The 16,672-nt window shown below is 43.6% G+C and overlaps 2 protein-coding genes across 9 annotated transcripts in view; one reads left to right on the top strand and one right to left on the bottom strand.

Annotated features, from left to right (window-relative positions):
• Positions 1-570: 570 nt before the first annotated feature.
• Positions 571-10,500, top strand: LOC144026508 (centrosomal protein of 135 kDa-like). Of its 2 annotated transcripts, none has more exons than XM_077533153.1 (25): positions 571-848; positions 1,099-1,223; positions 1,585-1,772; positions 2,144-2,311; positions 2,378-2,519; positions 2,642-2,726; positions 2,792-2,920; positions 2,994-3,200; positions 3,609-3,674; positions 3,750-3,900; positions 3,982-4,181; positions 4,296-4,451; positions 4,517-4,657; positions 5,292-5,369; positions 5,581-5,699; positions 6,361-6,476; positions 6,550-6,704; positions 6,974-7,029; positions 7,092-7,260; positions 7,335-7,445; positions 7,641-7,826; positions 8,759-8,968; positions 9,127-9,329; positions 9,472-9,576; positions 9,718-10,500. In XM_077533153.1, exons 2-25 carry the CDS (start codon positions 1,111-1,113, stop codon positions 9,848-9,850), a joined length of 3,387 nt encoding a protein of 1,128 aa, XP_077389279.1. In that variant the 5' UTR covers positions 571-848; positions 1,099-1,110; the 3' UTR covers positions 9,851-10,500. The 2 variants fall into 2 exon arrangements, with proteins under 2 accessions (XP_077389279.1, XP_077389278.1); XM_077533152.1 differs by having other exon boundaries at positions 5,548-5,699.
• Positions 10,328-16,672, bottom strand: part of LOC144026505 (uncharacterized) — a 12,191-nt gene continuing 5,846 nt past the window's right edge. For 2 of the 7 annotated variants that reach the window (XM_077533141.1, XM_077533135.1), the window contains exons 16-35: positions 16,495-16,632; positions 16,283-16,420; positions 16,088-16,219; positions 15,906-16,025; positions 15,716-15,829; positions 15,527-15,649; positions 15,317-15,442; positions 15,099-15,224; positions 14,886-15,005; positions 14,717-14,794; positions 14,164-14,297; positions 13,941-14,056; positions 13,702-13,856; positions 13,329-13,490; positions 13,156-13,266; positions 12,319-12,504; positions 12,037-12,246; positions 11,555-11,757; positions 11,393-11,485; positions 10,328-11,030 (exon numbers count right to left, since the gene is read on the bottom strand). In XM_077533141.1, the coding sequence (XP_077389267.1) occupies positions 10,886-11,030; positions 11,393-11,485; positions 11,555-11,757; positions 12,037-12,246; positions 12,319-12,504; positions 13,156-13,266; positions 13,329-13,490; positions 13,702-13,856; positions 13,941-14,056; positions 14,164-14,297; positions 14,717-14,794; positions 14,886-15,005; positions 15,099-15,224; positions 15,317-15,442; positions 15,527-15,649; positions 15,716-15,829; positions 15,906-16,025; positions 16,088-16,219; positions 16,283-16,420; positions 16,495-16,632 (2,730 nt within the window). In that variant the 3' untranslated portion in view covers positions 10,328-10,885. The remainder of the gene's footprint in view (positions 11,031-11,392; positions 11,486-11,554; positions 11,758-12,036; positions 12,247-12,318; positions 12,505-13,155; positions 13,267-13,328; positions 13,491-13,701; positions 13,857-13,940; positions 14,057-14,163; positions 14,298-14,716; positions 14,795-14,885; positions 15,006-15,098; positions 15,225-15,316; positions 15,443-15,526; positions 15,650-15,715; positions 15,830-15,905; positions 16,026-16,087; positions 16,220-16,282; positions 16,421-16,494; positions 16,633-16,672) is intronic. The other 5 variants (XM_077533140.1, XM_077533139.1, XM_077533138.1 and 2 more) reach the window with 5 other exon arrangements.

Here is a 16,672-nt window from a genome sequence, read left to right as displayed (position 1 = left end):
TTTTAAATATAAAATTGTAGCGAGCAGTGACGGGAGTCGGAGGCAGAGTGTTGAAGTCCGGAGCCAAAGACCGGCGATTTATTGACATCAGCTTCTCAGCGTTTAACAGCAACAACAACTCACTCTGCGCGAGGCTCACAGACCTACTAACATCTCGTCCTTTTATCCTTTCATCCTTTCATCCCAACAAACTCCCCCTTCGTCCCAACGTTCTGTGGGTGAATTATGTTCCAATCACTACAAAATGACAAAAAAAATAAATAAATCAATACGTTCAATATGTTGATTAACTATATGTGAATATTGTTCCAAAAATGTTTTGCTCGTCAAAGCTAGCTTTCCCCCCACTAAAAACAAAACAAAAACTGGCGATTCACGATAAATTTGAAATCTGATTGTTTACATTTACATGGTAACAAAGAGTTAGAAATCTGATTGTACCAAAAAAAAAAAAAAAAAAAAAAAAAAAAAAAGATCCACGAATACGAACTAGTGCAACCAGGAGAAACACTCCAAACTAAAGAAAACAGACTTTTGATTGTTGAATCGTTCCACCCCGCCCCTCCGACTTTGTCGCACGGGCGACGCTGGTCAGTATTACGCGCGCCCCCCCCCTTTGTGTTCTTCCATCCATGGTGACGAACGCAAACCTGAGGTCATCGGCGCTCTTTTCAAACTTTCGCAATAGCTTAAAAAACGCTCACGCTTGACATACGCGCTACTAAAATAATATTTAAAGATATAATAGTTGCTCCTGTAATGGTTTGGTTGTGACGGCAGCGTCTTTTTTTTTTTTGTTATGCTAAATTGTAGCTGTCAGACAAAAGTGCTTCCTTCCGCCTAAGGAGGTAAGTTGGGTTCGAGCTTGACATATTTTTAATACTGTAATGTAAAAAAATGATTAAATTGCGTGGTTGTGGTGAACGTGCAGACTGAAAAAAGACAGAAAAAATGTGTTTGTAGGTTTTGGCTAATGTTAGCTAGCTAAGTACTGTACTGTAGTTTGCAAACAGTCTCCGCTTCCGCTTTTTAAATGAAATTAGTGGCATTGGTTAACAACTGTACGCCGTTCCGTGTATCATTTTCGACGTGTAACAGTTATTAAGAGTCATGGCGAGCAGCGCGGAGAGGAAATACGTCAACTTGAGGAGACGTCTGGACCAGCTGGGCTACAGGCATCCTCTTGGGATTGAAAACTTGCCTCTCGTCGAGAAGCTTTTCAGGTAAAACACGACTACGTGTCCTCCTCAAAAGTAGGTTTACAAATTCCAATTTAGTTTCCATGTGAATTACTGGGGAAATCCAAAAACTAAACGAGAATCATTTAAGCATAAATATAAACTTTTTGCAGACTTCCATGCAAAAATAAATAGCTCTCCTTTTGTTGTTGGCTTTCCATATGCCTGTTAAAATAATATTTTCAAACTAAAATACACTGTAAATGTGGTGCTGTTATCAGTAATGTAGTAAAGTCACAATTACAGTAAATGTTTGTATGTAAAAATATATATATTACAATCAAATGAAAAACAGTAACTACTAACTAAACGGTAATTAAGCGCAATAAACTGCTCTTTGTTTCAGTGATCTGGTCCACACAACCGAAAGCCTGCGCAATGCAAAACTCTCTGCAAAGTCAGAAAAAGAAAGCCAAAACTGTGACGCCCTCCTGGAGCCTTACAGAGCAGACAATGCAAGACTGGTTCGGGAGAACAACCACCTTCACATTGAGGTCCTCAAGGTGAAGGAGGAGATGGAGCGCATAACTAGAGGTAAGATGTGATGACGTGGGCGGAGCCATTGTTTTTAAAGTGTGTATGTGTGCGGGTAGAATGAACATTATGTAAAAAAAAACATGTTCATGGGGGTGTAAAAATGCAATATAAGCATCAATCCACTTCAACCTTTCTGAACTTTTATGCTTTTTGATACATGAGTTTTTATAATAATGAGGAAATTAAAATCAAGTAAAAATACTGAAATCTTAGGTTTGTATTCAGACTGGCTGACTTTGAACACAACTCATAAAATGTCACAATGCAGCAAGGCCCCTTTTAACATGTATAAAATGTAAACATTGGTCAACTATGATCTTGTATGATGTCATCATCCCTTCCAAACAATCCCGCCCACCATGTTTCAGAGCTGAAAAGTCACATCCGAAACCTGGACCGTGACATGTGCGACTTGAAGTTCTTAAACAATCAGTACGCGCACAAGATCCACTGCCTGGAGAAGGACGGCAAAGCCAAAGCCGAGCGCATCCTGCAGCTTCAGGAGAAGAACCTGCAGGCTGTCGTACAGACGCCGGGTAATGACTAAAACTGGCGAGTGAGTTTATATGCTGAATGAAGGTCTTATCATGTATTTTTACCAGGTGGGAAAAAGCGTAACATCGCTTTCCGTCGTCAGAGAATGCAGACGGATGAGCTCATCCCTCCACCTGTGACTTCCGGGTATCCCGTGGCCCAGCCTGATGATCCGTATATAGCAGATCTCCTACAGCTGGCTGATAACAGGTTGCTGTTTCAGTTTTGGTGCCAATAGGATGAAAGCATTTCACAAAAATGTTAATAAGACACACGAGGATGGTTTCAAATTCTGGAAAGAAAAAAGAAATGTCATCTGTTTTGATTTGTAGGATTGTTGAGCTGCAGGATGAAGTCACAAAAGTCAAATCAGACTTAGATGAATCCCATGAATGTATCGAACTCTTAAATACCCAAGTAAGTACCCTCTATATCACCAGATCATGTTTTATTTACATTTCAAGTGAATTCATTTCTTTGAGGTTGGCGAGAGGGACCAAGAGATCGAGCGTCTGAACCGCGCACTTCATGGAGGCCGACCTCGCGATGTCGTCAGTTTGGAGGCGCAGAACGTCAGCAACGAGAAACTGATCGCCCACCTCAACCTTCAGGTGAGCGCGTCACTCTGTCGAGAAATATCAGCCACCCGTTTGGGCTGTTCAAAAGTCGCCTTGTGTCAAACAGATCGAGTTTCTGCAAGAGAGCAACAAGACATTGGAGGAGAAGGTGGAGGGGCTGCAGCACAAGTCCTCCAGCGAGGTCGCTGACCTCTCCTTGAAGAACTTTGAACTGTGTCAGGAGCTGACACACATCGACGGCCTGGCCAAGCGGATGGAGATGGATAAGGAGCGGGCCTTGGAAATGGCTGACACGGAGTTGCGGGATAATAAGGTGAGCATGAGACATTCAAAGTTTTTAAATGGACATTATGGAAAAGTGGTACCATGACTTAGGAGTATACCAAGTGTTGTTGTTGTTGTTAATCATCGATTATTTGAAGAATCGCTCTAGTACATTGAATTCTGTGCTACTTCCAAGAGTGAAAATTAGCCAAACCTGATGTTGACTTTTCACAATCCAGACTAGAAGTAGCTGTTTATGTCATTGCAACTACCTTGCTCCACCCCTTGGTTGTTGTGGTAACAAACTGTGGGAGTGAGCAGTGGTCCATTTGTATAAGACGCCACCCCCTTCCCTAAAACAGACTGATTAACATTTAAATTGAACGTGAAATGTGTGCTGCAATCCTAATAGTTTTACGTTAAAAGCATTTTTAATTATTATTTTTTGCTTATGCAGAAAGTCATTCAAAGTCAACAGGAAGTCATTGACGATTTGGAGGAGAATCTTAAAAAAATACGAGCAGTGAGTATTTAGTGGAAATTTTAAATGAAAACCCGCTTTTTGGATCTACACTAGCCTTTTTTGTATGTATAACAGGCGCTTTCTGAGCGGGACTTCGAAAAAGGCTCTCTCGAAGAGCAGCTGCTGGAGCTTCGAAGGCAGAACGAGACATTGGAGGGAACGCTGGAATTCCTGGAGGCGGAAAAAATCAGGCTGCAGGACAAAGTGGAGAAAATGATGTCTGCCGGTGAATTTACAGTATCTGAAATGTCTTTTATCAACGCCGTTGTAATTATTTTAGTCACGATGTTCACCTCTCGTCTCGCAGACAAAGACCTGGTGCTGGAGCTGGAGGCCTTGCGAGCTAAACACGGCGTCTGCGGAAGGGAACGCTCGCCGTCGCGCCTGGACGCCTTCGTCAAGAGTCTGGAGGAGGAGCGGGACCGCTACCGTCAGGAAGTCGAACGCTGCAGGCGAGCCGGCAGCCCCGTTCGGAGTCCGGTCCGGAGCCGGAGTCCAGCGGGAAAGGTAATCAGGGTAGTAGTAGTTTATTTACTGTATTTCTCGTGTCATTTCTCGTGTTCCCCCTTAATGGTTGTGGGTTCACCGTAGTAAAATTCTGAACTTGTTGACGCTGTTCAGAGAGGCGTCGCCGAGTCAGACTTGCTCACTTTGGGCAAGGAGCGAGATAAGCTGAAGGCGGCTCTGCAGGAGGGGCAGGAGCGCATGGAGGATATCCAGACCAACGTGAACGCTCTCACTGCTGAGAGAGACCACTTCAAAGTTATGTTTTACCAGGTGAAAAGCCCCACCTCAAGATATTTATATTTGAAAATGGCATCTAATAGGGCTCACTTCTGCAGATACAAGAGCAGCTGCAGGACGCCCGTCAAAGCTCAAGCACGTCCGAAGACGTCTTGAACCTGAAAGAGGAACTCAGGCTGGCAGAAAGTAAAATTGTGCAGGTGAAGGCGGAGAGAGATTTGCTGATGGAGGAATTTAAGGTTGGTATGCTTCTGTACATGCACTTCACGTCTCTCTTCTTTCGAAAGCCTACAAAAAAATACTTTAAAAAGAGAGTGGTGGTGGTTGGGTTCCAGGGGCATCCATGAAAAGAACAAAATTAACAAAAAAAATCTCAAATTTGCAAATACTGCATGCAAATCCGCTGGTGCCAGGTCGACTACACAAATATTGTGTTTTAGATTATGGCTCAACCATATTTACAATTTCATATGTACCAATGAAAAGAGTCAAGCTAGTAGTAACCATTTTAGCAAGCAGTGTGTGCATTGCCCGGTCCATTCAAAGGAATTGGCGCTCGAGTTCCGTTCAAATGAAAAGACCCGGCGAGGTATGCAATGCTCAATAAATGCATTTAAAAAAACTTTATTAATAGTATTTCAGTTTAAAGAACAAACAATATAGGCAATATGAAAAATGATCAAACAAAATAAAATTCAGTTGATCCCAAAGCAACAGAGGCCAAGGGAGGTAGAGCGGGGCCAGGCCGTTTTGTAACCAGTAACGGAAAAGCGCCTACTGACAATCTGGCCAAATTTGAGCATTTTCTCTTCCATGTCATCAAGTTCCTAAATTATTGGATGTCTCTGTCTTCTTCTACTTCTTCTTCATTAGGATGGCCAGACGACTTCTGTCCCAAATGGACATGGGCAAGAAAAGCGGATTCTTGACCTGCAGAATGGCATTCACATTGTAAGCCTGATAATTATTTAACATGTGACACATTGTTTTCCATGTTTGCAAAATTAGGTTGAAGTCTTTTTGCCTCCGCTGTCTTGAATAAGAACCCGGAATAACCTCAATGTCAAACATACCCGGCTTCGTCTCGACTTGTAACTTTTCTGCACACTTTCTAAATTGTGGCGTGAAGCTGGAACAGGAGAACTTGGACCTGCGTTCACAGCTGTTTGCGCTGAAGGACAGCAAGCGGGACATGGAGCAGAAGCTGGACGTTCAGTCCAGTGCGCTGCTTCAGAGCGCAGAGGAGGCAGCGCAACTCAGGAAAACGGCTTCTGCTTTGAGGTTTGTTTGCAAAATACACAGTAGACTAGACCAGTGGACCTTCTTTGCCCTATTCCAGGGAATGCCAGGAAATTATTATTTACTAGAGGCTAGAGGATGTCTTTATTTATTAACTCATTCACTCCCAGCCATTTTCACTGAAGCAACATCTTCGCTCCCGGCTGTTTTCCTGGATTTTGACTGATTTTGCAAGGCCCACAGAATATTGTGTTCTATTGCTATCAAATCATGGAACCTACCAAAATAAAGATTTCATCAGGAAAAAAAAAAAGTATTTCTATCTGTTTCTGTTTTGCAGCAATTAGCATTAGTATATAGCTAAGTTTCATCATTATTCACAAATCTGCTTCGAATTGTGGGGAAACAGCTTGTTTTCATCATGACCCTGGTTGAGTTATTATCCTCTGCTGCCACCTGCTGGCTGTTTTTGTAATTACTACTATTTCTAGTCACCTGTTCTCAGCAGTTGAGAGGCTGCATCAAAACCTTCTGTATGCGCAAGCATAACAAAATATGCGTCTTTGGGACATTTAATACATTTAAAAGAGAACATATACATTTTGGGGAGCAAATGAGTTAATTATGAAACAACATGCTCAAAACCTCACCATTTTTTTTGGTTGTGAAATTTGATCTTGCGCATTTTCTTTCTGTATGTCAGGCTGCAGCAGGAGCAGACACAATATTCGCTCTCTGACCTCCAACACAAACTCTCTGTAAAGACCACCGAGCTGCACGCCGCTCAAGAACAGATGGAAATTCAAGACGAGACCATAGGTGACTATTTGTCATGTTAAACTCGGCTTTTTAATGAGTCTGCCGCCTGAATGCTCTGATTTTTGTCTCTCAGGGATGTTGCGTCAGCAGGTGTCCAAGCACAAGCAGGAGGCGGAACGTCTTCAGTTCTCCTTCACTTCGCTGGATAAGGAGAAGGACGGCCTGCAGGATGAGGTGGATCAAAAAGCCGAGAAGCTGGTTGCTCTTCAGGGCGAGCTTGAAAACAAGGTAGTGTCTCCAAATGTCAGATTGACCCGCTGTTGCTACATATAGTCAATGTTTATTATGTTTTTTGTTTTTTTTCCCCCTGACACTATTCAATTATAAAACAAGCCATTGATCAAAATGACTCATGGACATTATTTCTGCTGCTGAAAAACAAACATAACCGCAGGGTTAAGCTTCTCAAATAAGCTTGTTGGGCGCATGTCAGCAGTTTCCATAGTGATAATTGCAATGCACTGGAATGTTTTTTTTTTTTTTTCTCTCTTCTTAAGGCGAAGACGCTTGAGGATGTGAGGCTCACAGTGACCGCGATGGACAGATCTATGGCGTAAGTAGACTTCTTTTTTTTTTAAAGCGCCGTCATACTGAGTCAAGACTTTTGCGTGTCAGTCAACTGCAGGGGGCGCTAAACAGCCGTGAGAGGGAGATCGCCAGTCTGAGGAAACAGTTGGACGAAGCCCAGATGGAATTGGCGGGACTACAGAAAACTAAAGAGATCACATCCAGAGAAAAGAGGAGGCTTCAGGACGACCTGACCACCATGACCAGAGAGAACCAAGTAAGGAGCACGTTCCGTCATATTTTCAAAAGCAAAGAACGAACGCCAAGTTCTGCTTCTGCTGTCTCGTCCAGACGGTCCATGTGGAGATGGAAGAGGCTTTACGTGAGCGTGACGAGCTGAAAATGCGAGTGCACTCTTATATAACCGCGGTGGCCAGGATTGAGAACCAGCTGAAGACGAAGGCAGGAGAAAATTGCTACACATGACACCAAGTACCATCTCAGAAAATACTAGAACGAGAAGTGATCAAATCAATATCATAATTTCCTCATCCCAGCTCATCCGATTCTGACAGTAGTTTTTTCATCTGTCATTGCTGGGTTGTATTGGCCAGTATTTCCCTCGTGAAGCTGACTGTGTCGTGTTGCCCCCCGCAGGATCAGGAGAACTTGGACTTGCTGGAGCGCTACCGCACGGCCCACTTGGACGTGGAGGAGCGGGAACACAAGCTGCAGCAGATCGACGAGATCAAGAACTCCATCCGCCTGGAGCTCCTCTCGTCCGACGCCGAACGCAGGCACCTGCGCGAAACCCTCAGCCACAAGGAGCTCGAGATCCAGCAGGTTACACCAGAATTGTTGTCGTTTTGGAATCTGCATTTTAGTTCGTTTTGAGTTTAGTTTTCAAATTAGTTCAGGGTGGTTCTGTTAGTGTTTATTAGTTTTGTTTTTTTCTTTTTTAATGCTTAGTTTTACTTAGTTTCAGTATTTTTTTTTACGTTTTCTATTGGCTGCTGCTGGATGACATCACTTCTACGTGACACACTTTCAGACGTCATTATTCAAGTTAATATCAAAATAATTAAAATCATCCCCAAAGTCTCGTGTATTAATTACCAAAGACTAAAACTGACATTTTCGCTATAATTCTAGATAGTTTTAGTTAGTTTTGTAAACATAAAATGTAGTTTATAGGGGTGTAACGATAACGGCAATATCGTTGTATTACGATATTAAAACTGCCACAATACATCGTCATGTCACGATATTAAAAGCAGCACGTCTGTTAAAGTCAGGTTGATTTCCATTTGTGCAGTTTTAGCACCCTCTGGTGGCTTTTTTTTTTAGTGCAGTTTAATTTTCACAAGGCATGTTTTGGACATTGTGAGTTTAAAATCCATGTTAATGGTCATATGAAGGGGACGTGATATGCTTGTGAACCGAGTCAATATGTGGAGGAACTCGGTGTGTGCTTGCATTAGCAAGTGCCTCATTATTGTTATTAGATATTGTATGTTGTTTATACGCATTGCTGTAATGTACAAAAGTACAATATTGTTTTTCTTTTTCTTTTTTTTTTGCTGTGTGAGCTGTTTTTGTTTTGTTTTTTTTGACAATATTGTGACCTTTTTCTGTATCGTCAACCTATCAACAATATGTCAACAATATCGTGATAATTATCGTATCATGATGCATTTTCATTCTTTTATTTTATTTCGTTAATAAAATTGTTTTTGAGTTTTAGTTTTTTCGTTACATTTTTTTGTCTTCTTCAGCATATGCAAGCCCTGCAGGCATACGAGGCCAAAGTGTCAACGCTGGCCCGAACCATGGCCCGACTGGAGGAGGAGCTGCGCAAGGCCCAGGAGGAGAAAACGGCTCTCGTCTCTGACTTGGCCTCCGTCAGGGAGCTATGCGTCAAACTGGACTCCGCTAAGGAGCTCACCGCGCGACACGTCACGTCCAAGAGCATGGAACTAGAGAGGGTGAGCCAGGCACCACGGATGAGCGATTCACATGCCTGCCTCGCAGCTCTGAGGTTCCAGTTTCGAATCTCAGCTTCACCCTCCGTGTTTGGAATTGTACGTCAGCGTTCACCGGGTTATACTCGCTTGCTAAAACGTTTGAGATGAATCCCATCCAGGTGGAAGTAGAGCTGGAGGACGTGCGCTCTGAAGCGGCACTGCTGAAAAAGCAGCTGGCCAGCGAGCGACTGGCGGTGCAAAATCTGGAGAAGATACTGTCCACCAATCGGCAGAAGGAGTTCCAGACCCACCTGACGGCCAGCGAGAAGGAGTCCGAGCTCAAGGTCCTGCGAGACAGACTCACCCTGGCTGACAACAAGAAGTAAGGAACGCACACTTGATCTGACTTGAAGTCATTCCTACTTGTGCGCTCAATTGTTTTACTAGTCAGGACAAAGACAGCTGGATATCAAAAGATTATGGGATAACTTTTTTTTTTTTTCCTTCTTCTTTTTGCACGACAGTGCCGAGCACGCGAGGGACGTCTCCAACCTGCGCACTAAAGTCTCCCAGCTGCAGGCGGATAAGGACGTCCTCAACAGACAACTGACGTCAGAGCGCTTTGAACGGTGAGTTCAATGACTCCTACCTAGTGTTGAATGCTTTATTAAATATATGTCACTGGTTTGGATACTGCAAAAATGTGATCAACTGTTTTCTAAAGTAAAAGCAGGTGTTTGGTTACTATTTGATTGTCTGTGTGCTGCCAGCGAGAGGGCGGTACAGGAAATGCGCCGGCAAGGTCTGTCCGTCTCGCCGCTGCGGAGCTCGTCGTCGCTCAACGTCTCAACGGAGTCGCAGCGCACGCCCATCAACAGCTCCACTGACAAGTCAGACAATTAATACATCTTTTTTTTTTTTTTTCCATGTTTCTACAGTACATACAGTGGTACATTGACTTGAGTGCCCCAACTTTTTACTGGGTCCATTGTAACTGTTGACTGACTTTAGCTTTTATTACAAAATTAACTGCGTGTTTGTGTGTGGGCAAGGAGAGCCGCAGTTGCTGATGCACTTTCAGCCATTTTTTTAAATGGAACAAACAGCCACAAATATTAAATAGGAATACTCGCAAGTCAAGGTGCCACAAGTGCATCTCATTAATATTTCGAGTATGGTGGAAAACTCTATTTTGAGCGGTTCTATTCAAAACAGGAAACACGTAAACTGTATATTCACGACTCACACTTGAATAGAACTACAAAAATAAATGTTTCTATCATATTCTAATTCATAGAGATGCACAAAAACTGCAAATGTGTATATATTTTTGTATATGTTTGACCGTTTTCCATAAATTAAACCACAGTAGAGTCGCCCTACCAGCATTTACCAACTAATATTTATTGAGCCATAGAATTGTTTGACACACATTTTGGATTTTCTACTTTTCTGTACGATATAACATTGTATACCTCCATCATTTTTTCCTCACCATGTTATAAATTTAAATGTGTTTATATTTACTTTTGAATAAACATAACATTGTTTCAGATGGTTTTCTCCCACTGTGACCTGCTGCATGTTTAACCATCAACAGAATGTGAGACATTTTTGTAACATTCAATAATCAGCCCTTTGCAATGCACCAATTTGGTGTGATTATCGGTATGGTTGTACAGTATTCCTACACGAATATAGACCGAGCCCTACCACAAGCACTGAACATCTCAGAGTAGATCACATTCCCATTTAAGATGGGAATAATTTCCTACAAATGGCACAAGATGGCAGTTAAGCACTACTTTTGTCAAAGTGAAACTCCTCAACTCGCTACAACAAAGCTCCCTGGCATCAAAGCCAAAGCTCTGAGGGCCTCACATTCATGTAGACGGTTGTGGGACTAATTTGGGATCACTTGAGTTCAGGGTCTTCATGTCAAGTGAGCCCAAACCTGAACTCTTCTTCTTGGTCGGAGCTATCGCGAGGCGTCCGGCGAGGAGCGGCTGATTGGTCGACGGGCGAGGAGGCCCTCAGGGGCCTGAAGGAGATATCCTGCGAGGGCGTGTCCTGGAGGGCATCGCTTTTGGGAGAGACGACACTGGTAATGTGTTAAGTGTTTTTTCAAAAATACACAGTTTTTACAGGAGCGACTAATCGAACACATTCTCTCAGTGACGTAATCTGACTACAGTTACTTTTGCAGAAATAGTATAAATTTTAGCAAGTATATCAATGATCTCACTGACATTTACCATTTACCGCCAAGTTAGAGTCCACACTGGATTGGTCGCCAGGCCAATCACAGGGCACATAGCCAAGCATTCACACATTCGCACCTATTAACTATTTCGAGCTAGCAGGTCAGTTCCCTTTTGGATGAATCAATGAACAATTACGAAACAATTACGAGTGAAACATTTCCCATTTCAGAGTAAGACTCACTGTCCAAGAACTTTGCTACTCAAAACCTCCATCTTGGTCTGCAGCTGAGTGACTTTCGCCCTGAGATTGGTCACCTCCCTCGCGTGCACCAGGCTGCGAAAGCAAAAACACCGGCGGGACCATTTCAAGTCAACATTTCTCCAATCAAACACGCGCTCTTACATCTTGTTGTCGGCCACGGTGAGCCTGAGGCGTAGGGCCCTGAGCTCCGCCTCCTTCTCGCTGGCCGCCTGGTGGGCTTGGAACATTTCCTGCCGACTGGCGGACAGCACGGCCTCCATGTTGCGCACCGCCAGCTTCTCGCTGGCCACGTGCTCCTTGAGGAGGGCCGCCTCCGTCAGAGCGTCGTCCTGTCTTGTAGTCGCCTGCACAACACACGGATGGTGGTGAGAAGTAAGTACAAGTAATTGTTTACTGTACCTTTTTCTATTTTTCAATTGTGGAAGTATTTTTTAAATTCTCAAAGAATATTTTAGTCATATTTTTTACATTATTATTTTAATTAATCATTAATTGTGTTTATTTGTCTGCCCCCTTTTTTTCTGGAAATAATTGACAGCAAAAATTTGCATTGAAGAACAATTCAGTGTACTTTTATAGTTAAATGGGTTGAATCAGTACTTCCACTTATACCAGAGCCTCACCCTCTCCAGTTCCATACTCGTGTGCAAAAGTTGCTGGGCAGCGATTTCCTTGTCCGAGTCCATTTTGACGCAGACTTCCCTGACTGACGCCAGTTCGGCGATGAGAGACGCTTTCTCCTCCTGAAGAACGCGAACCTCTTCTTCCAGTTGGGACAACCCTTGGGCGAACGTCGCCGCTTGCGTCTTGTACGTCTGCAAGTCCTGCATGTGCTAGAGAGGCAAAGAAATGTAGTTTTGGGTCAGTTGGTCAGGCAGGATCGACTCAGAAAACTGTGGTCTCACCTGCTCAATGTCTCGCTCCTTGTGCCCGAGGGCTTCGTGCAGGCGCTTGCGTTCGGTCTCAGACGAGAGGAGCTCCAGGCGGACGGAGCCGATGAATTCGTTCAACTGCTGCAGCTGCTGCTCCCGCTCTTGCACGTCTGAGCAGGCTATGCGGAAACGCTCCGCAAGGTTAAGGTTCTCCTCGTCCTGCAAAGGAAGACACACATAGTCAGCTGTTTTCAACATATACTCCAGAGCAGATCGAGGAGATGAGATGGTATGAACGTTTCATATCATAATTAGCATGAGCAAAAACCCTAAGACCCCCAAAAGATTCCTATAACCCCCTTATGGGCCACCGTGTGGCAATTTCCAGAGAAAAGGGGACAAAACTCTTGTCATAGGGCTCGTCAGGGATTTGAACCTGGGACTTCTCTCACTCGAAGCAAGAATCATACGACTAGACCAACGAGCCACACGAATGACTTCATGTCCCTCTTACTTGTCACATGGGCCACCGTGTGGAAATTGCCATTGGAAGGGACAAAACAATAAAAGAGGGCTTGTCCGGGATTTGAACCCGGGACCTCTCACACCCGAAGCGAGAATCATACGACTAGACCAACGAGCCACACAAATGACGTCACGTCCCTCTTACTTGTCATATGGGCCATTGTGTGGCAATTTCCATTGGAAGGGACAAAATAATAAAATAGGGATTTGAACCCGAGACCTCTCACACCCGAAGCGAGAATCATACGACTAGACCAACGAGCCACACTGCTGACTCTCATCAGTACTCGGGCTGCAGCATTTTAGGCTAGCTGGAGCGCCTGCCAAGTTGCAGTTTTCCCTTACCTTTGTCTTCAAGATGTTCTCAATCCTGGACACCGTATTGACATACGAATGGACTCTCTGTTTTAGCTCCTCCCGCTCACATAAAGCCTCCTCCATCTTCACCTGTGCAGCCTAGACGAGACGATTCCATTTGAACTACTTGACCAGCGAGCAGCATATATATTTTTACGGACTTGCTTCTCCTGCGTGACGGCGGCCACGTCATCCTGCAGCCTCCTGTATTCGCCGGTGATCAATTCGTTCTCTCTCGTGAGTCGCAAAAGTGCCTCCTGGTGGGTTTCCAGGATCTTCTGAGTGGCCAGCTCCCTCTCCCGGCTTTTCTGTTCCACCTCCAGCTGTCTGGAATGTAAAAAAAAAACAAACAGCCGATGACGTGAACAGTGTTGACTGGTTGCCTCTTGGGGACGGAGATACTCACATCAGAGGTTCGGTTCATTATTCAGACTCTTCCTGAAGAAAATTGTGTGCTATGAGTGCATCTACATGTATAGATGGCATTAAAAAAAAAACAACAAAAAAAAAAAACGGTAACATCGTGGAAGCAACCTTCTTGCAGAGCTGCTCCTGGAGAACCGCCAGCCTCCTGGTCTTGGTCACCACATCCTCCTGCAGGACGTCCCTTTTTATGCACAACGCCGAGAAAGAAATGCGAAGGGCCTCGGCTTCCTGCTTGTGCTGGCAAACCTCCTGACTCAGCGACTCTGGCAAAAAAAAACACATTTGTGGAAATCGAGCCCAAAAATGAGACAAGGGTTTAGGGAACGGAACGAGGGCTACATCCGTACCGATTATGACCTTCAGGTGTTCCATCTGGGAGTGAGCACTTTGTAATTCATCATTCTTTATCGACAGCAGTTGTTGGAGGTCCATAATCGCATCCTGAATCTGCTGTTGTTGCCTCCTTTAGATAAGTCAAGTCAAGTCAAGTGATGTCATCAAGTCATTTCTCATCAAATGTACCGCTGTGTTCAGCACAGCGTTACATTGAACTTTGTCGATCAAACAAACCTAAGACTGGATGCTACTTGTCTCTGCCGCTCCGTCGCCTCCGCATTCTGAACCAGCGCAGCAGAACGAGCATCGAGTTCGCGGTCCCGCAGAGCGAAGATCTGCGAACGCAGCTCCAGTTTTTCCTGCTCCAGCTTCACCCCCGCAACACACAAGTCAGCAGAATCACAACAGAGAAGTCACAAGAACTTTGGATTTTGAGGTAAGACCTGAAGAATCTAATAGTCAGATGAAGATACTGTTGACAGCATATTAGCAAAGAAGTCCATTGTGCGCTATATGATGTATAAGGTGTTCCACAGGGTTCAATTCTGGGGCCTCTGTTGTTTTCATTGTATCTGCTGTTTTAAAGTTGATGATTCTCGATCTACCTTAAGTAAATACCACAACTACCACTTTTTTCAAAAGCTGCATTTTCAATACTCTAGCTCATTGTTTTGTTTTCTATCTAGTTCAGAGTTTATCTGATTCAACTTTCCCACATGTGAAAGATTATTCTGGCTCAAATCAATATTCCAGATTAGAAAGTGTTGAGAAATGTCACGGGGTTTACGTTGTGAATGGCATTCTGCAGGTCGAGAATCCGGATTTCCTGCTCACATCCGTGCGGCAGCGGGGAAGTCAGGCCGCCCTGATAAACAGTCAAAACTTTCAAGTTTATACCGCCGGGAGCATTGTTGTCCAGATAAGTTTTGATAATAGTAACATAATGAAGTTCTTACCTTCAATTGCTCCCTCAAAGAGTTGTTTTCAGACGTCACCCGCTGGATTTTTTCTTCTGCCAGTCTCAGCTTCTCTCTCAGTTTATGAACTTCAGCAGCTGGGTCAACATGTTGCAGCTGCTTTTGTTCACAATTAGAAAAGTAGTCTTGATAAATTCACATTTGGTGCAGGAGACCAAGATTTTTTATTATTTTTTTTACATGACTTATTACCCCATCTTCCTGCTTGCCTTTTTCTTCACTCAACTGCTGGATTTTTTCTTCTGCTTGTCTGAGCTTCATTTTCCATTGAAGAACTTCAGCAGCTGAATTTGCGCTTGGGTCAACATTTTGCAGCTGCTTTTTGTTCAGAATTAGAAAAGTAGTCTTCATAAATTCATATTTGGTGCAGAAGACCAAGATTTTATTTTATTTTTTTCATGACTTATTACCCCATCTTCCTGCTTGCCGTTTTCTTCACTCAACTGCTGGATTTTTTCTTCTGCTTGTCTGTGCTTCACTTTCCGTTGAAGAACTTCAGCAGCTGAATTTGCGCTTGGGTCAACATTTTGCAGCTGCTTTTTGTTCACAATTAGAAAAGTAGTCTTGATAAATTCATATTTGGTGCAGAAGACCAAGATTTTTTTTTCGTGACTTATTACCCCATCTTCCTGCTTGCCTTTTTCTTCACTCAACTGCTGAATTTTTTCTTCTGCTTGTCTGAGCTTCACTTTCCGTTGAAGAACTTCAGCAGCTGAATTTGCGCTTGGGTCAACATTTTGCAGCTGCAAAATTAGTAGTCCTGATAAATTCATATTTGGTCAAATGACAAAAGAATTTTCTCTGTTTACCTCGACTTCCTGTTTGTCGTTTTCTTCGGTCAACTGCTGATTTTTTTCTTCTGCCCGTCTGAGTTTCTCTTTTAGGTTAGAGATTTCGTCAGATGTGACTGAACTGTTTTTCTGCTATGGATTAGGAAACGTAGTGATGTTGATTTTATCCATATTCGTGAAGATGACAATAACGTCTTTTGGTACTAACTTTCAATTCCTCCTTAAGTGAGTCAATTTCTTCAGTCAACGTCTGTATTCTTTGTTCTGCCAGTCCGAGCTTCTCTTTCAGCGCCGAGTTTTCGTCAGAGTTACTTGAACTGCTCTTTTGCTGTAAGGATGAGGAAATAATTTCATTTTTGTTGAGTTGAACCATATTTGTAAAGAACGCACCGTGGCTCGGGGTCCGTCTTTTTCTTTCGTCGCCTGCCGGATTTTCTCTTCTGCCAATCGGAGCTTCTCTTCCAGTTTGACGATTTCCGCTGAGGTTTTTGACTGCTGCTCGTCGTGTTGTCGCTGAATTTGCTGTGGGAAAGGAAATGTCGCGTATTCCCGAGGGAAGAGCAGACACGGACTTCCAGGACTTACCTTCGATTCTTCCATCTCTGTGTCTTTTTCAGATTTCACCTGCTGGAGTTTGTCTTCCGCCTCTTTGATCTTCTTTTCCAGTTTGAACATCTCAGCAGATTTTTTTGTATCGTGCTTCTCATACTGCAGCTGCTTTTGCTGCAAAAAAAGCACGTGTAGACAAATTCAATTATAACGGTCACGTCAGTCACGTGAAGTCCTCTGGAACCTGCCTTAAATTCCTCCATCAGTGATCCTTTTTCAGAAGTCAACCGCTGGAGCTTATCTTCTGCCTGTTGGAGCTCCTTTTTGAGTTTTGAGATTTCAGCAAAGGCCTCCGACTGCTGTTTTTCATTTTGCTTCCGCATTTGCTATAAATGTTGGGGAAACGCGCACACATGTTCACGAGCC

Source organism: Festucalex cinctus, chromosome 10 (genome assembly GCF_051991245.1).
Source record: "Festucalex cinctus isolate MCC-2025b chromosome 10, RoL_Fcin_1.0, whole genome shotgun sequence".
Lineage (NCBI taxonomy): Eukaryota > Metazoa > Chordata > Actinopteri > Syngnathiformes > Syngnathidae > Festucalex > Festucalex cinctus.
This window is presented reverse-complemented; position numbering and strand designations above follow the sequence as displayed.